A 24,764-nucleotide genomic window follows, 5' to 3' on the forward strand; every position below is an offset into this window, starting at 1 on the left:
CTGAAAGAGTAATTTGAAGAACTGATGAACATGTCTGATGATATGATGGCAGATGTGAGGTATCTAGGTAAAGGAGGTATGTGAAGTGAGAGAGTCATGGCAAGTGGTTTGGAGAAAAGATAAGAGGTGGTGAAAACCTTAAATAAGGGGGTGACTGTGTGGCTGATTGATTAATTAGATTTTCAATGGATTTATGAATAATGGTTAGGTGCCTGAAGACTGGTAATATGGTTGTATAATAACTTTGTTCAAAGGCAAAGGGAATAAAGGTAAATGTTGAAATTACAGGTGTATAAGTTTCTTGAGTGTACCAGGTAAGTTGTTTAGAACTGATTGAGAAGATGGTGGCATACTTAGAGGAGAATCAGGGTAAAGATGAACAATAAGGATTCAGGTGTGGTATAGGATCTGTGAAAAATGCATGTGAGAAATCTGAGAGAAACAGAGGGATTTGTATGTGGCATTAATAGTTCTGGGGAAAAGCTTGACAGGGATGATGAAGATGTTTTGAAGAAAGTGTAATGAATATGTGTGTGTTTGTAACAGTGTGTTATGTCACCACAGCTATTCTATCTGAATATAGATGGGGTTGTGAGGGAAATGAATGTGAGGATTTTGGGGAGAGGGAGTCAGACCAGTGTTAGGGGTGTGGATGCTTAAGAGGTGAGTTAAATAAAGTTTGCTGATGACATAGCAATGGTGGCAGATTCAAGTGAGAAACTGAACAAACTAGTTTTGGGTTAGGGAAGGCGTGTGAATGGAGAAAGTCTAGGGTGGGTGTTAAGAAAAGCCAGGTTATTAGGGTTAATACTGGAAAGGGACAGGTTAGTTGAGGTGTGAGTTTGAATGGTAGTAGGTGGTACATAGCCATTGACCAGGGAGGTATATTACTGGTACTATCCACCTGGGTATCGGAAGGGTTGGTGACAGCTGCTTAGTGAGCCAACACTTAACTGGTTGTTAAGTTGCACTTCTCTCACTTACGTAGCTGTCTTTTCTTTGTACCTCACTCACATGTGGACTGCTGGCATTCTGTCCATAAACATACAACCTCCCCTTGCATCACAATATGCAGTCTCCCCTTGTAACACATAACACTTGAGAACACTCACACAACTCATTCTTCATAACTCTAGATTTTCCCACAGTGATTGCTATGCACTAGCCCTACCTTTGGGCAAAATGATAGGAGCAATATATATAGTAGTAGCAGTAAGCAGGAACATTAGACAGGAACATTAGGTACAAGTAGTAAGTAGGAACATTAGGTGGGAGTATTAGGTGGAAGTAGTAAGTTGGGGTATTAGGCAGACACAGATGGTAGAAGTAATCAGTAGGAAAATTAGGTTGGTGCCTCTGAGACCACAGCACTAGAGTTTGTCCTCTGCTGGTGGCCTGTTCTGGGAAAGGCTCTAAGTGCTAAGCAGCAGCACTGGAGTTCACCAGTTACAGAAACTTTTTTGTTGAGGCCACCCCATTGAGGGAGTAACAGAAGGGAGCAGGTGTCAGAGATATAGATAGACAGATAAGTTTCAGTGGAAAAAACTTGGAGGAAGTGAAGTGTTTTACATAGCTGGGAGTGAACATGGCAGCAAATGGAACCATATGAGATGAAGTGAGTCTATGGTAGATGAGGGGGTGAAGGTCCTGGGAGCATTATGGAATGCATGGAAATAGAGGTCTAGGAGGGTGAAGATGGACATGTCTAAAGGTATAGTAGTCCCAATGATGTTGTATGGACGTGACGCATAGGATATAGATGAGACGGTATGGAAGAGGGTGAACATCTCTGACAAGAAGTGCTTGGATAGTTAATGGTGTGAGGAGGGTTCACTGCATAAAAAATGATGTGATAAGAAGAGTGTGGTTGAGAGGGCTTGAAGAGGGTGTGCTGAAATGGCTTGGACATATGGAAAGAATGAGCAAGGAGAGGTTGACAAAGAGCATATGAGTCAAAAGCAGAGGGAACAAGAAGGGGAGACCAACTGGAGATGGAAGGATTGAGCAAAAAAAAAAAGATTTTGATTTCTCAGGGCATGAAAATGCAGGATGGTGGAAGGCATGCATGGGACAGTATGAATTGGAGAGATCTGCTGACAATGGGCTAAACCAGGGCATGTGAAGCAATCAGGGGAAACCACGGAATGGTCTGTGGGGCCTAGTTTTAATGCATTATACAAGACAGGTAGAGAGTGGATGTGAGAAAGGTCATTTCTTCTGGTACTGGTGCTAACTCACTAACACAGGAAATGACAAATGTATAAAACAAAAGTCTTGGGTGTACCTTATAAATTATATGGGAGGGTATTGATTGAGAGGGTGAAGGCATGTACAGAGCATCAGATTGGGGAAGAGCAGTGCGGTTTCAGAAGTGGTAGAGGATGTGTGGATCAGGTGTTTGCTTTGAAGAATGTATGTGAGAAATACTTAGAAAAGCAAATGGATTTGTATGTAGCATTTATGGATCTGGAGAAGGCATATGATAGAGTTGATAGAGATGCTCTGTGGAAGGTATTAAGAATATATGGTGTGGGAGGCAAGTTGTTAGAAGCAGTGAAAAGTTTTTATCGAGGATGTAAGGCATGTGTACGTGTAGGAAGAGAGGAAAGTGATTGGTTCTCAGTGAATGTAGGTTTGCGGCAGGGATGTGTGATGTCTCCATGGTTGTTTAATTTGTTTATGGATGGGGTTGTAAGGGAGGTAAATGCAAGAGTCCTGGAAAGAGGGGCAAGTATGAAGTCTGTTGGGGATGAGAGAGCTTGGGAAGTGAGTCAGTTGTTGTTCGCTGATGATACAGCGCTGGTGGCTGATTCATGTGAGAAACTGCAGAAGCTGGTGACTGAGTTTGGTAAAGTGTGTGGAAGAAGAAAGTTGAGAGTAAATGTGAATAAGAGCAAGGTTATTAGGTACAGTAGGGGTGAGGGTCAAGTCAATTGGGAGGTGAGTTTGAATGGAGAAAAACTGGAGGAAGTGAAGTGTTTTAGATATCTGGGAGTGGATCTGTCAGCGGATGGAACCATGGAAGCGGAAGTGGATCATAGGGTGGGGGAGGGGGCGAAAATTTTGGGAGCCTTGAAAAATGTGTGGAAGTCGAGAACATTATCTCGGAAAGCAAAAATGGGTATGTTTGAGGGAATAGTGGTTCCAACAATGCTGTATGGTTGCGAGGCGTGGGCTATGGATAGAGATGTGCGCAGGAGGATGGATGTGCTGGAAATGAGATGTTTGAGGACAATGTGTGGTGTGAGGTGGTTTGATCGAGTAAGTAACGTAAGGGTAAGAGAGATGTGTGGAAATAAAAAGAGCGTGGTTGAGAGAGCAGAAGAGGGTGTTTTGAAATGGTTTGGGCACATGGAGAGAATGAGTGAGGAGAGATTGACCAAGAGGATATATGTGTCGGAGGTGGAGGGAACGAGGAGAAGAGGGAGACCAAATTGGAGGTGGAAAGATGGAGTGAAAAAGATTTTGTGTGATCGGGGCCTGAACATGCAGGAGGGTGAAAGGAGGGCAAGAAATAGAGTGAATTGGAGTCATGTGGTATACAGGGGTTGACGTGCTGTCAGTGGATTGAAGCAAGGCATGTGAAGCGTCTGGGGTAAACCATGGAAAGCTGTGTAGGTATGTATATTTGCGTGTGTGGACGTGTGTATGTACATGTGTATGGGGGGGGGGGGGTTGGGCCATTTCTTTCATCTGTTTCCTTGCGCTACCTCGCAAACGCGGGAGACAGCGACAAAGTATAAAAAAAAAAAAAAAAAAAAAAAAAAAAAAAAAAAAACCTTATAAGTTGTATTACGGGATAGTGGTGAAAGAGAGGATGGTAGCATACACAGAGCATTAGACTGGGAAGAACAATGTGGTTTCAGGAGTGGTAAAGGATGTGTGAATTACGTATTTGCTTTAGGAAATTTGTGTGAGAAATAAGTATGGTGATGTCTTTGAATGATGAGCACAGTACAAATGAGGAGCAGGTTCTCAGTATACTTAAATTGGAAGTTGTATTGAGATTATGATGGTTCTTGTGATGTGGTAAACTAGTGTTTGTAATGTGGGAGTCCATAACACAGCTGAGAAAGAGTAACCTGAGTTTAGTTTCAGATGAGCATATGTCTAGTGGAGTGGAGTCCAAGACTGGATTGGGATGCCAGTTATTTTGTGCTTTTTAGAGTAATTTCGGTGTGTACACATTTTGTTAATCTTGTGTTTCAGGACAGCAGAGATCTGTGAGTACAAGTTGTTTAACTTAGGAGAATACGTATGGCTATTACCGGACTACACTTGCATGTGGTTACACTACAAGTGAAATGTCACCAATAGCAAGGTTGTATCACTATCAATTCATGAAAAGTAGTTTTATTGAGAAACTCTTCGATCCAAAGAGGTCTATCATTTTCCTGCTCCTTATTGCAATTCAGCCTTTAAGCTACAGAAACCTCATAAAGGGGGGGTTGAGGTTGTGTAATTAACAAATCAGAGTATGTTTGTATGTATCAAGGAGATGAATTATGGGCAAAAGAATAAAACTTCACATTACAGGATTAGAAGTGGCAAGAAATAAATTCTTTTTCTCTATGATCAGGATGTTAAAAGAGGAAAGTTATTAAGAGTAAAGCAGCACCAGCTGTCATGGGTATGGATATATCAGAAAATAGAACATTCCAAAAAATCATAAGAAAGGTGAACTTACAGAGCATGATAGTGAAGAGAAGATGACTTGTTCAAAAGAGATACCATGATAAATACGTACAGCTAAAAAAAGGTGGGCCACGCAAATGTACTGATACTTTCCCACATGTACAAATTAATAGGTACAGACACATACATATGGGCAGACAGTCAAAACATAAAATTTTCACATTTTCAGTCATACAAATAAACACAGTATCCACAGAGGTAATCCAATCCCATAAACTGATATTACACTTCTTCAAAGGGCATACAAAGGTAAATTGCACAGAGACACACCTCTAAGTTACTTGAAGATTTACAGTATGTGTAGAAGGCATATGAAGGTAACTTGAATGACTGCACACAAATACTTATAGAAACCTGCTTATTCTGCCTATATGAGTATGACTCAATGTTACTTGCACAAAGACTTGAAGGTGAACTCTCTGTACTTAGCCACCCAGAAATAGCAGCAAATACAACCAGACTTCTACTTAAATTCCTGATATCTGTAAAATTTCAAAGTTTGGGAGTCTAAACAAAATGGCTGTCTCCCCTGCATGGTAAACCGTCGAATAAAGACACTCAAAAAGTTGTGGCTGATTTCTTCCAACTGTCATACAAAATACCTGCCATCAATCTACAATTCCTGAATGGCTAAAAGGCTTTAATCCTTCACATGAGCTTGTAACATGAGAAAAACATGTTTTCTGCTGGTGTTAGTTAGATATAAGTACAGAAAACTGATGAAAAGCATATAAATGCATATGGTCATTATCCTCCCCCTATGGATATCATATCAAAGTACTATCAATGCACCATATCTAGGAATGAGCCACAATGTCTGTATTGATTGAAGTATTTTTGTTACATTCATTTTTAATGATACATCACAGTCTCCTGATATTAAATGTCAGTTTTGATGGAATAATATTTTCGTTAAATTCACTTTTAAAGATACATTACTGTCTCCTGACAATAAAGCAATAGGGTTACACTCAAAATACCTTTAACCTTCTAATCTTCAAGCCACATTCATCCACTAAGAGTGCCTCTAACAATGACTTTATGTGGACTATAAATGCATCATCCTGTAAATCATATCATGTTTCCTTGTGGATAATTCTGTAAAAGTAGTATTTTATAATTCACACTTACAAGAGGCACATATTTACACAATAGTAATCCTCAAGAAACATCTTTTTATACATAATGTTGTACTTAATGAAGAAGAAATGGAAAAACCCATTTCTAAAAAAATTCATCAAAGATTAAACCTGGCATTTACTGTTGTGTCTGAAATAAAAGTTGTGAGTTAATAAAGTTTCCTATAATATATAAGCACGCACAGATATGTAAGATACTCTAAAACAGTCTCGTACCTTACACAGAACATGACTATCCAATGTAACGCTGCAAAGTAAATCCCATACATGATATTATACTATCACTGCTCACCCGTACATACTCATCTCATAAACTGCTAGCCCTTCCAATCTTTCAAATATAAGTCCCTCGAGAAGGAGATGATCTTCTTTGCTCCTACTTTCCCACATGATTCCTTGGTTTGGACAAGTTGAGAGGTGCATCTATAAAAAGAAAGAGAAAAAATGACAAAAATTATAAAACAATCTTTACAGTTGTGGGCTAACACTTCTGAGTATTATGATGACAATGAGTACTAATAACCTCTGAAAAACTGCTGAGACAAGGGTTATTATTATGGACAGTGAAGAGCAAATACACAAATGATATTACAAGGACACTAACATTCACCTAGACTATACAACAATAAGTAAAATCCATTTCCATACACACATAACAGCCTCTCCCACATCAGAGGAGTAATGTCAAAATCACACAAAATCCTTTTTCTATAATGTTAGCTGAGATAGCACAGGCAACTGAACCTCTAATTGAAGAAAGACCCATCCACTCACACACTCATATATACATATACATACATAGGCATATGACAGAGTTGATAGAGATGCTCTGTGGAAGGTATTAAGAATATATGGTGTGGGAGGAAAGTTGTTAGAAGCAGTGAAAAGGTTTTATCGAGGATGTAAGGCATGTGTACGTGTAGGAAGAGAGGAAAGTGATTGGTTCTCAGTGAATGTAGGTTTGCGGCAGGGGTGTGTGATGTCTCCATGGTTGTTTAATTTGTTTATGGATGGGGTTGTTAGGGAGATAAATGCAAGAGTTTTGGAAAGAGGGGCAAGTATGAAGTCTGTTGGGGATGAGAGAGCTTGGGAAGTGAGTCAGTTGTTGTTCGCTGATGATACAGCGCTGGTGGCTGATTCATGTGAGAAACTGCAGAAGCTGGTGACTGAGTTTGGTAAAGTGTGTGGAAGAAGAAAGTTAAGAGTAAATGTGAATAAGAGCAAGGTTATTAGGTACAGTAGGGTTGAGGGTCAAGTCAATTGGGAGGTGAGTTTGAATGGAGAAAAACTGGAGGAAGTGAAGTGTTTTAGATATCTGGGAGTGGATCTGGCAGCGGATGGAACCATGGAAGCGGAAGAGGATCATAGGGTGGGGGAGGGGGCGAAAATTTTGGGAGCCTTGAAAAATGTGTGGAAGTCGAGAACATTATCCCGGAAAGCAAAAATGGGTATGTTTGAAGGAATAGTGGTTCCAACAATGTTGTATGGTTGCGAGGCGTGGGCTATGGATAGAGTTGTGCGCAGGAGGATGGATGTGCTGGAAATGAGATGTTTGAGGACAATGTGTGGTGTGAGGTGGTTTGATCGAGTAAGTAACGTAAGGGTAAGAGAGATGTGTGGAAATAAAAAGAGCGTGGTTGAGAGAGCAGAAGAGGGTGTTTTGAAATGGTTTGGGCACATGGAGAGAATGAGTGAGGAAAGATTGACCAAGAGGATATATGTGTCGGAGGTGGAGGGAACGAGGAGAAGAGGGAGACCAAATTGGAGGTGGAAAGATGGAGTGAAAAGGATTTTGTGTGATCGGGGCCTGAACATGCAGGAGGGTGAAAGGAGGGCAAGGAATAGAGTTAATTGGAGCAATGTGGTATACAGGGGTTGACGTGCTGTCAGTGGATTGAATCAAGGCATGTGAAGCGTCCGGGGAAAACCATGGAAAGCTGTGTAGGTATGTATATTTGCGTGTGTGGACGTATGTATGTACATGTGTATGGGGGGGGCTGGGCCATTTCTTTCGTCTGTTTCCTTGCGCTACCTCGCAAACGCGGGAGACAGCGACAAAGTATAAAAAAAAAAAAAAAAAATATATATATATATATATATATATATATATATATATCCCTGGGGATAGGGGAGAAAGAATACTTCTCACGTATTCCCTGCGTATCGTAGAAGGCGACTAAAAGGGGAGGGAGCGGGGGGCTGGAAATCCTCCCCTCTCTATTTTCTTAATTTTTCCAAAAGGAGCAGAGAAGGTGGCCAGGTGAGGATATTCCCTCAAAGGCCCAGTGGAATTTATTAAAAAAGGGGGTGACTGTATTGTGGACTGGTTGGTAAGGTTATTTAATGTATGTATGACTCATGGTGAGGTGCCTGAGGATTGGCGGAATGTGTGCATAGTGCCATTGTACAAAGGCAAAGGGGATAAGAGTGAGTGCTCAAATTACAGAGGTATAAGTTTTTTGAGTATTCCTGGCAAATTGTATGGGAGGGTATTGATTGAGAGGGTGAAGGCATGTACAGAGCATCAGATTGGGGAAGAGCAGTGTGGTTTCAGAAGTGGTAGAGGATGTGTGGATCAGGTGTTTGCTTTGAAGAATGTATGTGAGAAATACTTAGAAAAGCAAATGGATTTGTATGTAGCATTTATGGATCTGGAGAAGGCATATGATAGAGTTGATAGAGATGCTCTGTGGAAGGTATTAAGAATATATGGTGTGGGAGGCAAGTTGTTAGAAGCAGTGAAAAGGTTTTATCGAGGATGTAAGGCATGTGTACGTGTAGGAAGAGAGGAAAGTGATTGGTTCTCAGTGAATGTAGGTTTGCGGCAGGGGTGTGTGATGTCTCCATGGTTGTTTAATTTGTTTATGGATGGGGTTGTTAGGGAGGTGAATGCAAGAGTTTTGGAAAGAGGGGCAAGGATGAAGTCTGTTGGGGATGAGAGAGCTTGGGAAGTGAGTCAGTTGTTGTTCGCTGATGATACAGCGCTGGTGGCTGATTCATGTGAGAAACTGCAGAAGCTGGTGACTGAGTTTGGTAAAGTGTGTGAAAGAAGAAAGTTAAGAGTAAATGTGAATAAGAGCAAGGTTATTAGGTACAGTAGGGTTGAGGGTCAAGTCAATTGGGAGGTGAGTTTGAATGGAGAAAAACTGGAGGAAGTGAAGTGTTTTAGATATCTGGGAGTGGATCTGGCAGCGGATGGAACCATGGAAGCGGAAGTGGATCATAGGGTGGGGGAGGGGGCGAAAATTCTGGGAGCCTTGAAGAATGTGTGGAAGTCGAGAACATTATCTCAGAAAGCAAAAATGGGTATGTTTGAAGGAATAGTGGTTCCAACAATGTTGTATGGTTGCGAGGCGTGGACTATGGATAGAGTTGTGCGCAGGAGGATGGATGTGCTGGAAATGAGATGTTTGAGGACAATGTGTGGTGTGAGGTGGTTTGATCCAGTAAGTAACGTAAGGGTAAGAGAGATGTGTGGAAATAAAAAGAGCGTGGTTGAGAGAGCAGAAGAGGGTGTTTTGAAATGGTTTGGTCACATGGAGAGAATGAGTGAGGAAAGATTGACCAAGAGGATATATGTGTCGGAGGTGGAGGGAACGAGGAGAAGAGGGAGACCAAATTGGAGGTGGAAAGATGGAGTGAAAAAGATTTTGTGTGATCGGGGCCTGAACATGCAGGAGGGTGAAAGGAGGGCAAGGAATAGAGTAAATTGGAGCGATGTGGTATACCGGGGTTGACGTGCTGTCAGTGGATTGAATCAAGGCATGTGAAGCGTCTGGGGTAAACCATGGAAAGCTGTGTAGGTATGTATATTTGCGTGTGTGGACGTATGTATATACATGTGTATGGGGGTGGGTTGGGCCATTTCTTTCGTCTGTTTCCTTGCACTACCTCGCAAACGCGGGAGACAGCGACAAAAAAAAAAAAAAAAAAAAAAAATATATATATAAATATATATATTATCTATCTATTTTATTTTGCTTTGTCGCTGTCTCCCACGTTAGCGAGGTAGCGCAAGGAAACAGACAAAAGAATGGCCCAACCCACCCACATACACATCCACACAAGCAAATATACATACCTATACATCTCAATGTATACATATATATACACACACAGACATATACATATATACACATGTACATGATTCATACTGTCTGCCTCTATTCATTCCCATCGCCACCTTGCCACACATAGAATAACCAAACCCCTCCCCCCTCATGTATGCGAGGTAGCGCTAGGAAAGACAACAAAGGCCCCATTCGTTCACACTCAGTCTCTGGCTGTCATGTAATAATGCCCCGAAACCACAGCTCCCTTTCCACATCCAGGACCCACAGAACTTTCCATGGTTTACCCCAGACGCTTCACACGCCCTGGTTCAATCCATTGACAGCATGTCGACCCCAGTATACCACATCGTTCCAATTCACTCTATTCCTTTCACGCTTTTCACCCTCCTGCATGTTCAGGCCCTGATCACTCAAAATCTTTTTCACTCCATCTTTCCACCTCCACTTTGGTCTCCCACTTCTCCTCGTTCCCTCCACCTCTGACACCTATATCCTCTTTGTCAATCTTTCCTCACTCATTCTCTCCATGTGACCAAACCATTTCAAAACACCCTTTTCTGCTCTCTCAACCACACTCTTTTTATTACCACACATCTCTCTTACCTACTCGATCAAACCACCTCACACCACATATTGTCCTCAAACATCTCATTTCCAGCACATCCACCCTCCTCCGCACAACCCTATCTATAGCCCACGCCTCACAACCATACAACATTGTTGGAACCACTGTTCCTTCAAACATACCTATTTTTGCTTTCCAAGATAACGTTTTCGACTTCCAGACATTTTTCGATGCTCCCAGAACTTTTGCTCCCTCCCCCACCCTATGATTCACTTCCGCTTCCATGGTTCCATCCGCTGCCAGATCCACTCCCAGATATCTAAAACACTTTACTTCCTCCAGCTTTTCTCCATTCAAACTTACCTCCCAATTGACTTGTCCCTTAACCCTACTGTACATAATAACCTTGCTCTTATTCACATTCACTCTCAGCTTTCTTCTTTCACACACTTTACCAAACTATTCCCAAGCTCTCTCATCCACAACAGACTGCATACTTGCCCCTCTTTCCAAAACTCTTGCATTCCCCTCCCTAACAACCCCATCCATAAACAAATTCAACAACCACAGAAACATCACGCACCCCTGCCGCAAACCAACATTGCCTGAGAACCAATCACTTTCCTCTCTTCCTACTCGTAGACATGCCTTACATCCTCGATAAAAACTTTTCACTGCTTTTCATTTATTTATTCTTATACTTTATCGCTGTCTCCACATTAGCACAAGGACACAAATGAAAGAATGACCCAACCCACCCAAATACACATCCATATACATACACGCCCACACACACACATATACATACCTATACATTTCAACGTATACATATACATACATACACAGATAATTACGTAAATACACATGTACATATTCACACTTGCTGCCTTCATCCATTCCCATCGCCGCCACTCCGCCACACATGAAATGGCACCCCCCCCCCCTCACCCCACATAGAGCATATGAACGTGCACTTCCATACAACATACAAATCCCCAACAGCCAGGATCGAACCTAGGACCCCTACGTAGCAGGCAGGAGTGCTACAGCCAGGCTATGATCACCCTACTAGGGAAATGACTATTTGAATACTATGTAATCAAATACCCTTCATCTCACATTGGTGAGCAACAGAGTATAGACCAGTCAAATTCCATAAGGTCCACACAACCAGCAGATAGCATTTTACAGAGTTAAAGCAGCATTTCTCTCAATGGACACAAGTAGAGTATATGTGCTAAATGGCATTCCTCTTCATGATTTGGAGGGATGTTCTTTTGGAGCTGAGTCTGTGCTTTCTCCTCTCAACTATTTCTAATAAGAAACTAAAACTTTCCTTTATCTTGCAAACATGCATTGGTACAGCACCCAACTATCTATATCTCTGATGCCAGTTCCTTTTAGGAACTCCCTTGTGGGTGTGGCCATGGCAAAAGTTTCCATGCCTGGAGAACTCCAATACTGCTTCTTAGTATAGAACAACATGTCCCAAAGAAATCTGACTGTTCTACCCTTCCAGTTCTGTCTTGTTGTTCTGACTTGTACTATTTTCAAAGATTTAGAATGTCTCATATCCACTTTCTTAACCCTTAAAGTACTATTTTGTTATGATATCTCCTCTCAAACAGCTAACCCCGGGATTCTCTTCCTCCTCTTATCTTTTCTTCTTCATACAACCTTTCCACCTTTAACTCCTTACTACTAAATCATCATTTCCAAAATTTAGAATGCAAGATTCTTCACAGTTTAAAAAAAAATGTATTAACCTTACAATTGCAAAAATATTGACATATCCCTGGGGATAGGGGAGAAAGAATACTTCCCACGTATTCCCTGCGTGTCGTAGAAGGCGACTAAAAGGGAAGGGAGCGGGGGGCTGGAAATCCTCCCCTCTCGATTTTTTTTTTTTTTTTTTTTTTTTTTTTTTTTTCCAAAAGAAGGAACAGAGAAGGGGGCCAGGTGAGGATATTCCCTCAAAGGCCCAGTCCTCTGTTCTTAGCGCTACCTCGCTAATGCGGGAAATGGCGAATAGTATGAAAAAAAAAAAAAAAAAAAAAAAAAAACTGAAAAATATCACTAGAAATATTTTTTATATTCTATTTTCAATGTAACATGTAGAAATATTGTGGATATTTTCTGTGTAACACTGTGATAATTGGCCTAAATGTCAAGTGAGTGACCAATGCACATGTTTCATCATTCATTTTACCTATACTGAAATACTGGTTACTGGTTTTCATTATGAGTAAGCAGTAGCTGGTAAGCAGCCACTAACCATGGAGGTATACCACCAGTACTATCCACTTGGGTATTGGGAGGGTAAGTGACAACTGTGTAGTAAGCCAGCACTTCAGTGGCTGTTAAGTTGCAGTCCTCTAAGCCAGGTAACAGTCTTATCTTTTTCCATTACCCATATGTGAATTGCTGGCATTCTGTCCATAAACATACAATCTATCCTTGTCACACATAACCTGTAACAGCACTTAACTCACAAAATTCATTTTTCATAAATAGATTTCCATGCAGTAAATGCTATGTGCTAGCACTGCCTTTTGGTGCAATGGTAGAAGCACTGGACAGAAGCATCAAACAGGAGTATTGAGTAGACATAGCAGGTAGTAGATGGTAGGTAGCCAATGATCAGGGAGGTATATTAAGAGGACTACCTGCCTGGGTGTCAGGAGAGTTAGTGACAGCTCCTTGGTGAGCCAGCACTTCAGTAGTTGTCAAGTTGCACTTTTCTGACCCAGGTAGCTGTCTTTTCTTTGTGCTTCACTCACACATGGACTACTGGCATTCCGTCCACAAATATACCTCTCCTTATCATATGTAACACTTGACAATGCTTAACTCACACAGCTTATTCTTCATAACTCTAGATCTTCCTGGAGAGCATTATGGGCTAGCCCTGCCTTTTGACAAAATGAAAGGAACAGTAGATAGAAGTAGGAGATAGGAACATTTAGGCAGGAGCATTATGTAGAAACATTAGGTAGAAGTAGTAGGTAGAGTTGCCCTCTGCAAGTAGCCTATTCAGGGTGAGGCACTAAAGGCTAAGAAGCTGCACTGGAGTTCACTAGTTATGGAAATTCGTATTGCCATGGCCAGCCCCTTGAGAAAGTTCTACTAGGAATAGGTATTAGAGATAAAGATAGATAGACAGTAGGTAGGAACATGACATAGGAGAATCAGGCAGAAGCAGTAGGAGTTGGTAGGAACAATGGGGAGGAGCCTCTGAAAACACTGTGATAGAGTTGCCCTCTGTCAATAGCCTCTTAAGGGTGAGGCACGCAAAGGCTAAAAGCAGCATTGGAGTTCAACAGTTATGGAAACTTGCCATAGCCACTCTACTGAGGAAGTTTCCAAAGGGAATGGGTGTCAGATATATAGACAGACAGACAGAGAAATATCATTTTCATTTTACATAATGAATCTTTTGTTCCTATAATCAATGTGATTCAATAACAATTCTTTTACAAGAAAATTATGCCTCCACTTTTGCTAAAAAACCTCCTACCTAATCTTGGTCAACTTTTGGTGCTGAAATAGTCAGTATCCATATAATCACCCTATACACAAACATCAAATAATACATGACCATCTGCATGATCCTCTGAAAATAGCTACAAGCTGTTCAATTTCCTTCCCATGTAAATGTGCTCTCCTTGGCATGCATGGAGTACGACTGACTGTGGAGAGAAATAATGATAACCACCATTTCATCCGCCACCCAGTCTCTTGAAATTGAGGCATGAAACTCTGAATAAATATCCGTCTAAAGACATTGCTCTGCTTGCATGAATATCTGTTTAGAGGCATTAACATGTTAAGTGTCAGGTCTATAAACACCTGCAGAGCCTTGATGACCTTCTATTCTCTTGTCCTCTTACTTTATTTCTTTTATTCATGATGGCCTTTGCTTAAGGCATGTTTTGCTTGTGAATGTCACTAAAAAAAAATACCAAAATGAAAATAAAAAATTCAAAACAACTCCAACTGAATATCTTGGCAAGTCAGTTTGGAGCAGATACAACTGCTATTACAGAACTCTGGATCAATGAAGAGAAAATTTTCTGGTGAATAAAGTCACCTTCAGCAAAGTTGTATCATAACTCAGGTGATGAAAGAAGCGTACAATCTCATCAAGGAGTTCCTTGCTCAAAGAGCCTATATTTCCCAAATTCTGACTGTAGCACAGCCCTGAAGCTGCAGGAGCCCAATAAAAGGGATCCTAGGATTATACATGAAATAATGATATAAGAAAGAAAGACTCATCACATATGTAAAAATGGAGATTTAAATAATCAATATATAACTGAAATTTTACTCCGGTCAAAGAAAACAGAAAATTAAGATATCATACGAGTACACAAAAAAAATCAATAAGTTTCTGCCAGTCATTTTTCACAGCAACTCTTCAGCATCAATAGCTAACAATTTCTTATCTCTTATGCAAACATAATAATATTAGTTCATTCTTTTATACACATACGCCATTTCCTGCATGAGCGAGGTAGCATCAAGAACAGAGGACTGAGCCTTGGAGGGAAAATATTAGTTCTATAGACATGCAAATATATCCTGCTTCCCTCTGGGTACGAGGGTAGTACATCTATCCCAAGGAATTCAGTGATCTTGCCCCTTGTCAGCCCACACCCCAGTCAACTTGTTTGATTACTTATCCTAAGAATGACAATGTCTGGTTAAAAGAAGGTTGACTGCATCAAGAGACACAGCAGTCACTTGTTCACTTACCTTGTGGTGGTGGAGATGGGAGTGGTGAAGATAAAGGTCTATGTGGTGAGAGGGGGTGCACAGATGGTGGTGGTGGTTGCCATGGAGATGATGCTCCATGAGGGCTGGCCCCTCTACTCAGGTGAGGAGAAGCAGGTGTACTGGGAATCTGGGGCTTTGGGCTTGGACTATGCGATATAGCATGGGGCGAGGCTCTTGATGACTGAGCCTGGGGCCTTAGAAGCTGGGCTGCTATGGATGTTGGAGGCGTATATCCACCAGATATGTTCCCAGTGAGAAGATTTGGGTACTGTGTCCCAGACAGAGATGGGTGCAGGTGCCCTAAAGGGTATGTGCCCAGACCTGCCGCTGCTGCAGCTGCAGCTGCAGCAGTTGCAGCAGCAACAGCTTGTGCCATCTCTGTGTGCTGGGAAGACATAGATGGGACTAATCCAGGAGCTAGGGATTGTAACATCATGTAACGAGGATCAAAATATGGATTGAGGGTATACAAACTTGCCATGGGTCCATAACGTGACAATTCATACCGTTCAGCTGAAAACCTGTTGAGATCAACAAATGGGTCTGTCCTTTCTAACTGAGCAGCACTCATCTGCTCCAACCTGTCAGAAGCCCCTCTGTCTGTCCGTTCTTGTCTCTCCACCTTAACTGTACTTGATAACACATCATTATTCACACGCTCTCTTACAACACTAGGTTTTGACTGGGTACCAGTACCACTGGATTTTGGTTCAGGTTTTAATAAAGTTCTGAGGAAAGAATCATTCTTTCTATTGGCAGTTTCATTGTTTAAAATAGATTCAATACTATAGACTGAAGACGTCAGTGAATTAATGGCACTTCTATTGTGTTGAGGGTGAGGCAAAGCAGAAGAAGAGGATGAAGACAATCTTTCTCCAGGAATGTGTGAAACACTGTTGGCTCCAGAGTGCAGTTTTTTGCGATGTATGGATTCTTGGTCTGATTCCATCTGTCGTAGATACCTTTTTCTAGGTGACACAAAAGTGGGGTCGACAGCTTCAACACTCACAGCTGGTTTCTCAAACAGTGCTTGAATAGAAGTTTCACTCTCCACTTTTAAACCAAGCTTTGATCCTAATAACAGAACCTTTGTCTCTAAATTAAGCTTTCTGTCCTCAGGTGCACTCTTATTACATTCTGATATAACTGTCCTTTGTGCCACTTGTGTGTTCTTCAAGTGATCCCAACAATCAACCGGATCATTAATATATATGAAGGGGTTTCGTCTAAATCGTATTTTTTTCCTAATATCTCGTGTAAGAGGCAATGCACACCAATGGAAGGAGAACTGTTGCAATACAAAGGCTTTGTTTCGTCGAGGTACTGACTGCTTTCTCACATGCTCACCAGTCCATGGAGAGGAATTTAATGATGAACAGTCATCTGAAACTAAAATGAAAATTAGTTTTTTTCAGGCTGTAACAAATAAGATTATCATTTTCTATATAGCACTGAAAATCCCATGTAAAATTAAATGAACATATGTAATCAACAGAAAAATTTAATCAATAACTGAACTGACAGTAAATAATTGCAAGCATCAATCCTAATATGTGCTATACATAACAAATATTATTTCTTTTCATATTTATTTGCTGTTTCCCACATTAACAAGGTAGCGCCAGTAACAGATAAAGAAAGGCTGCATTCATTCACCTCCATTCTCTAGTTGTTATGTGTAATGCACCAAAATCATAGTTCCTTAACCACAACCTCGCCCTACAGATCTTTCAATGGTTTACCCTAACTGTTTCAAATGCCTTGGTTCAGTCCAACAAAGGATGGAGTGAAAAAGATTTTGAACAATTGGGGCCTGAACCTGCAGGAGGATGAAAGGCATGCATGACATAAGAGAAAATTGGAACGATGTGGTATACCAGGGTTGAAGTACTGTCGATGGATTAAAACGGCATGTGAAACGTCCAGAGTAAACTATAGAAAGGTCTGTGGGGCCTGGATGTGGATAGGGAGCTGTGATTTTGGTGCATTACACATGACAGCTAGAGAATGAGTGTGAGCAGTTGAAGCTTTTTTTTTTGTCTATTTCCTGGTGCCACATTGCTGATGCAGGGGGTGGTGATGCTGTTTTCTTTGCCTCCTCCCCACCCTATAACTAACTTCTGCTTCCATGGTTCCATTCACTGCCAAGTCCACTCCCAGATATCGAAAACACTTCACTTTTTCTATTTTTTCTCCATTCAAACTTACATCCCAACTGAGTTTTCCTTCAACCCTGCTGAACCTAATAACCTTGCTCTTATTCACATCTATTCTCAACTTTCTCCTTTCACACACTTTTCAAATTCAGTCATCAACTTCTGCAGCTTCTCACTCAAATAAGCCACCAGTGCTGTATCATTGGTGAACAACATTGACTCACTTCCCAGGCCCTCACATCCACAACAGACTGCATACTCACCCCTCTCTCCAAAGCTCTTGCGTTTACCTCCCTAGCCACTCCATCCACAAACTAATTAAACAACCATGGGGACATCACACACCCCTGCCAAAGACTGACCTTCACTGGAACCAATCACTCTCCTCTCTTCCTACTTGTACACATGCCTTACATATGTATGTGTCTGTGTATGTATATGTATGTATACGTTAATATGTATATGTATGTATATGTGTGCGTATGGGCATTTATGTATATACACATGTGTATATGAGTGGTTAGGCCATTCTTCATCTGTTTCCTTGCACTACCTCGCTGATGTGGGAAACAGCGATTAACCATGATAATGATAATAACGAGTGTGGACGAATGTGGCCTTTATTTTCTTTTCCTAGCGCTACCTCACGCATGTGCAGGAAGAGGGGGTGCCATTGCATGTGTGGCGGGGTGGTGACGGGAATGGTTGAGGGTAGCAAGTATGAATATGTATGTTTGTATATATGTATTTGCCTGTGTATGTATATGTATGTATACACTGAAATGTATAGGTATGTATATGTGCGTGTGTGGGCGTGTATGTATATACATGTGTACGTGGGTGGTTGGGTATTTCTTTCATCTGTTTCCTTGTGCCACCTCGCTAATGCGGGAGACAAAGTATAATAAATATAAGAACATACATAAAAAGGTATAATGAATAAAAAAATATGTATTTTATACTTATTATACTTAATCGCTATCTCCCGTGTTATTGAGGTAGCACAAAGAAAAAGACAAAAGAATGGCCCAACCCACCTGCATACACATAAATGCCCACACACATACATAGACATACCTATACATTTCATATTTATGTATATACACATGGACATATTCATACATAATACCTTCATCTATTCCCATTGCCACCCTGCCAAACTTGAAATAGCAAACTCCCCAAGGCAGTGCTAGGAAAATAAAAAAAAGGCCACATTCATTCACACTCAGTCTCTAGCTGTCATGTGTAATGCACCAAAACCACAGCTCCCTTTCCACATCCAGGCCTCACAAAACTTTCAATGATTTACCCTAGACACTTCACATGCCCTGCTTCAATCCAATGACAGCACGTCGACCCCAGTATACCACATCATTCCAATTCACTCTATTCCTTGCACGCCTTTCACCCTCCTATATCTTTTTTACTCTATCCTTCCACCTCCAATTTGGTCTTCCGCTTCTCCTCGTTCCCTCTACCTCTGACACATATATCCTCTTTGTCAATCTTTCCTCTAAGGCTCAGTCATCTGTTCTTAAATGCTATCTCACTAATGCAGGAAATGGCAAGTAAGTATATAAGTAAAAATAATATATGTATATTCTATATATTTTTTCATATATACTCACTATTTCCCATGTTAGTGAGGAAGCATCAAGAACAAATGACTGAGCCTTAGAGGGGATTTTTTTCAAACAAATATTATACAAGTACTCCCAATCACAATTCCTTTTATAGCACAGACCTAAACAAACTGTTCAACATTTTCATGTGCACCACTTATCATGTGACCTCCAATTATACCCTCAGCGACCACATTACCCACTCTTGAATTCAAATCATCCACCACTAATACTCAATCCCTTGCATCAAATTTGATGATGCACTCACTCAATTCCTCCTGAAGAACTCATTCTTCTTTCTCACTCCTCATACATCCAGGTGCATAAGCACCAACAATCATCCACCTCTCATAATCCATTTTCATTCTCACTAACAACAGTCTAGAACTCACTTCCTTTCACTCTTAAACACATCTCCAAAACTCCCTCAACATAAGTGCCACCACCACTGTTGCTCTTACCCTTAAAATAGCCTAAGACTTAACCCCTACACTGTTGTTTTCCCGACCTCTTTCTTGAGCTTAGTTTCACTAAGAGGCAGAACATCCAGGTTCCTCTCCCCCAAATATATGGTATCATCCATCTCCCTTCTCATCCTGGTTACATCCAAACACATTCAAACACCCTTGCCTAAGCCTTCAAGGAGGATGAGCACTCCATACTTGGCTCCCTCTTCCATTCCTGTTTTTAGAATCTGAAATACAAGGAGTAGGTTTCAGGTCCCCTGCTCCAGCAACTTGAAGTTGCATTTTATGACACACAAGAGATACAAGAGTAAGGCTTACTCTCAACTATCCCCAATAATGTAAATATATCAAAGTACCGTAGTACCTACCTGACTGAGAAGTGGGAGTATCATGTCGCAATGGGTGTTGTGTGGTGGTAGTTGTGGCAGATGATGGAGGTGGCCAATAGGTTTTGCTCTTCACTGGCACCCACCCAGCTGGGGCACCCATGTCTGTCCGGTGTGACAACTCCAGCAAAAATTTGCCCTCTGAAAGACCACACATTTAAAGTTTTTTTTTGTAAAATATCTAAAGACATCATGACAAAATAAAACAGCAGTTCCAATATACTTTTGTAGACTATCATACATAATGATATCAATTATTATGTTTTACATTTCATAATATGAGCACTCTACTGTGTAGCTTTGAAAGAAAAAATTTCTTTCAGAATGCCATTAAAAAATGAAAGCATCTTCAAATTATAAGTTAACTTATCAAATAAAAGCAATAGAAAATACAAAAAGTTACTGTTTTTTATGAATGTTGCAAAATTCACAGGATATGAGAATGATGAAAATATTTTTCATATGTGGGCTGACTCGCTGGGAACAAAAATTCAGCTTGTTGCTTGTGGAAATCATGTTTCTACACTAAAATCCTCAACCTTTTTAACACAGAAGCCCTTGAAATGATAGGAATGATACTGGCACGATAAGCAAATGCACATACACAATAATAATAAAAAAATGCTACATCCATGTTCAATGCTTGCAAAAAAACATACCCATCATGTTTCTTGAAGGCAAAATTACAAAACAACTAAAAAATGTTACTGTAATCCCCTGCAAAAGCTGTACCCCATGCCCTATCCATGATACAGTTTAATGCAGCCCTGTTCCCCCACTCTGCTGACTACCCTGCCCATTCTGCTGACTACCCTGCCAGTCTTAAAACTTCAAAAGACTGAAGAAAGATGAACCAAGCTTTTTGGCAGAAGGTGGGGGTTGATGTGCATGTCATGAGTGTAGTTCAAAAAAGATACTGAATTCCTTACTTGCACTTCCCCTATGCAGTCATACTACAGGAAACTAGAGGAAAGGGGGCTCTGTTTAACAAGCAAAAACCTTGAGGTAACCATCAGTGGAATAAACATCTCAAGTTACTCCTCTTAAGGATGATCATTTACAAGACTTCACTTGTCAGGGTGTCAGTGAGGAATAAGCTTTCACAGGGCAGCAACATTTTATAAAGAAAATTTCTGCTGGGTATGCCAGACATAATAATGAAGAATAACATTAACCTTTTAGTATAGTACCAGAAATCTTTATATGAAGACTTTTGTAACAGGTACTAGGAACCTTTACATAAGAGTTAAGGTTTGCAGGTTTTGTTTAAATCCCCAGTCAAATTTCTGATATTTGTGTGGTTGCTAAATGTCACCTTGGTAACTAGAGGTTCTTTCTTCACTGTCCAACACTCATGGGAAGTAATACTGAAGAGTAAATATGTACAGTAGTTTTTGGTGTATACGATTCACCCCTCTTTTAGAACATTTTCAGAAAAAGCTATATACCTGTTTCACCATGCATGTGAAACAGTCAATCTTAAGTAACTGTCAACCAAGATTTTTGGCCAAAAAATCTTTCATCCATCATACATATATCATGTACAAGTATATCTTTTACAAATAGTGATGCATCACTACTGAATGTGAATCATGATTCTCACCCTATATTTTACCTCAACCCTAATTCCACTATCCCTCCACCCTTTAGTATGGTACCATGGCCATAATTGATAAGTTCGCTAATGTGTCTGTAGTCTTACGTGCACTTCCTTCACTTTATAATGGGAAACTAAATCTGAGGATCTTATTTTTTTGTCGACGTGATTCACAAATATGACTGTAAAGAAATTCCTTCATGGGTTTACATTTTTTCCTCATATTAGAACAGAATCAGTGTTTGTAGGAATCTTATGACATGATAACTCTTCTTCAATTGGAAAAGTCAATAAATCTAAGAATAAAGTGGCACTAGATTACCAAGTAATGAATCTTAATTTCACTAAGTCCAAAGGGAGTCATTAAAGAACTATACCAATTGCCATCTTGAACATTAGGGAAAATGCTGAATTAAAACAGAAAAACCAAACAACTTTACCCAACCCCCAACCCTACCCCATCTCAACATAACCCAGAGGAGTACAACAGTTCAAATGCTGAGCAAGAAGCATTGGAAACCCAGAAAAAACAATGCTAAAATAATACCATTTGAGCCACCATTATTGACTTACTGACAGTACAGCACTAGTTTAGGGCTGCCACCCTATTTCTTTTGGAATATGAGTAATGCTGTTTTTATAATTCAATGTTTATATAATTAAGGAAGCATAGTACAGTACAACAATTTTTGGTATTGTACCAGTTTAGGGACACTAACGACGCAACTTATGGATTTGGAAGAAATGCACATCAATCAACTCCTCATACTCAGTGGATGTCATTTAGAGATGGGGAATGTGATTTAGATCGTTAAATTTTATGCTACAATATGCGACTGTGATATTATGGGGTCTACATAAAATTTGTGATTACAGTATTTTGGCAAAATACATATACAAAGTAGCTGTCTTTTCTTTCTGCCTCACCCCCATGTGGACAGCTAGCATTCTGTACACAAACATACAATATTTTCTTGCCACAAATGACAACAAATAACTCACACTACTCATTCTTCTCAACTCTAATTTTCCTGCAGTGAGTGTTTTCTACTGGGAAAATAAGAAAAATATGAAATTGATCAAATCCAAATAAGGTTCTGGGAGGACAGTTAAGCATATATCTTATGATGTTATTTTGGACAACTTTCATCCTACTTTTCAATTTCTTGTTAAGACCAATATACCATGATAAAGAAGCATAATCAAAATGACACCGAGTCAAAACCAATACAATAAACTTTTCAGTTTTCAGATCAAAATTGAGGATGTTTTAGGAGACAAATTTGAGTCTGGAAAAATACAGGGTAATAGCAAGGGAAACAGAATATCAACAGAACCTATGAAAACTTCACCTAACAGGCCCTAGCAACCTACATCTATATTTCTTCTCAGTTAAAAAAAAAGAGAGACCCTAAGATGTTTTTTTGCATTCAGTTGTCAGAAAGCTAGCTTACTAAGCATGTTTACTTCCAACAGCTATGTGCAGCTAATGGGGGAGAAAATATATTTGGTATGTTTTGAGTATGACAATCACTTAGGTAAATTTCAACACTTACAGAAGTTATATGAGGAATTCATAGATTCTGTTGACTCATACTATTGTTTCAATTTGTTTTACTTCACAATTTACGTGACCTTCCTAACCCTTACAGTTTCATTGGAGAAACATACACAATATAAACCATGCTTCCAAGTCTAAATAATTTTTACTATGTACAGTAAAGAGTCCATCAATATAATTTTCATTCAAATCCAAAGGTTATTTTTGTTGTGACCCTTAACTGGTACTTACAGATTCTACAATGAAAAATAAAGAGGCATAGGTGGGGTTTATAAAAATCAGGGATGAAGTTTGTCAAAATATTTGGTGACACTTGTTAAAGCAAACAGAACGTACAAAAACATCAATTACCTTACCATAGCAGCCGAAATTCACCCTTCATTTTAATGGCAGTCAAAATATGTCAACATATTTGTTTGAATATTTTTTTTTGTCTTTCACTTCTTACTAAAGCAAGTAACAACCAGATGTAAGGTGAATTTTTTTTCATATAACATCAAAAAAGAGATGACTTTAAACTACTGAAAACTAACGAAGGCTCTCTTGACTTCTGCAAGTGTTACACCTATCTTAATGCTAATTTACCCATTTTCCCTACTCTATATAATTCTAACCACCATCGCCTCATTTATCATTGAAATATAAAGAAAAATTATCCGTCATGCTAAGTACTCTTTCCCTTCTTACAGACACTACACTGCAAAACAGCATCATATAGTTCACAGATATCCTAAACTGGAATACTATATCAACAATATAATAACCACTTCAAGGGTTCTAACCCTGCAATAGTAAAAATAAAATTTTACCTTTAAAAAATGTTAGTCTACCCCCAGCAGTAGTTCCCGCAGCTGCCACACCAACTTTTGCCTCGTCTCCACTGGCGCTACTGGGCCGGGGTAATACCCCCTTCGTGCTGCCACTGGGGATTGGGGTCCCTGGCTTACCCTTTACTTCTGCCCCAGGCCCCGTGTAAGATGGAGACACTAATGGCTGTGGCGATGGCGTGTGACTGCTTAATAGGGGGATGGGGCTCTCACATTTAATTTTTGTCTGTGAGGGAGGGGTAGAGGCACTCTGTGGAGGTGAGGGAGGGGGAGAGTGAGGCGACGGTGGCCGCTTCTCCATGATGCCCAACCCTCCCCCCTCCAGCCCAGCCTTATTCATCCTGACACACACATCCGTGCTTGACAGCTCCGTCTTGTTCTTCATGGTACACTCGACCTCTACATAATCTCCGACATTTTCGGTCTCCTCTCAACGTCCTGGATGCTGGGTGCTTCAGTTCCGATTCCAATGCCCTGCATTCTTCACCACTACTAGACACCAGACCTCCATTCTAAGACTTAAATTTATATCAGAATGCTTTCCTAAGCATTAGATTTTTAGTCATTATCACAATTAAGGATTATTTTCACTCTTTGGTATACATAATCACGTCATAAAGTTGTTCAGTAACCACCTCCATCGGTCAAAACATTTCTTTTATATTTTGTTCCATTTCTCATCCCTTTGTATAAAGCCGCAGGGAAGCTTGCCAAGTTTAGGCGTATTAAATCACATACAACTTTATCAAAACTCCACTAGACGTTCATATAGAGTATGAAGCTGACTCCATATTTATCAGAAGGAGCCAAGACAAAGCCAAGAAACTTTTCACACTTTATGCACTGATAATTTTTCTAGTTCAGTAGCATACGGCATGAAATGCACGTCCGTAGAAATCT

General features: G+C 40.2%; 1 protein-coding gene across 1 annotated transcript; it reads right to left on the reverse strand.

The window, feature by feature from the left end:
• Nucleotides 1-5,602: 5,602 nt before the first annotated feature.
• LOC139752174 (uncharacterized) lies at nucleotides 5,603-24,526 on the reverse strand. The gene is made up of 4 exons (XM_071668125.1): nucleotides 23,847-24,526; nucleotides 19,862-20,020; nucleotides 15,228-16,637; nucleotides 5,603-6,257 (listed from the first exon to the last, which is right to left on the reverse strand). The coding sequence occupies exons 1-4, from the start codon at nucleotides 24,247-24,249 to the stop codon at nucleotides 6,211-6,213; spliced, it is 2,019 nt and encodes a 672-aa protein (XP_071524226.1). The 5' UTR covers nucleotides 24,250-24,526; the 3' UTR covers nucleotides 5,603-6,210.
• Between the last annotated feature and the right edge of the window lie 238 nt (nucleotides 24,527-24,764).

Source organism: Panulirus ornatus, chromosome 12 (genome assembly GCF_036320965.1).
Source record: "Panulirus ornatus isolate Po-2019 chromosome 12, ASM3632096v1, whole genome shotgun sequence".
NCBI classification, from domain to species: domain Eukaryota; kingdom Metazoa; phylum Arthropoda; class Malacostraca; order Decapoda; family Palinuridae; genus Panulirus; species Panulirus ornatus.

Excerpts from the sequence above, each read along its gene's own strand:
- LOC139752174 (XM_071668125.1), bottom strand. The coding sequence starts at position 24,249 with ATGAAGAACAAGACGGAGCTGTCAAGCACGGATGTGTGTGTCAGGATG. Across the intron at positions 20,021-23,846 it reads TAGACTAACATTTTTTAAAG|AGGGCAAATTTTTGCTGGAG; the intron begins GTAAAATTTTAT and ends GTGGTCTTTCAG. Across the intron at positions 16,638-19,861 it reads TACTCCCACTTCTCAGTCAG|TTTCAGATGACTGTTCATCA; the intron begins GTAGGTACTACG and ends TTTTCATTTTAG.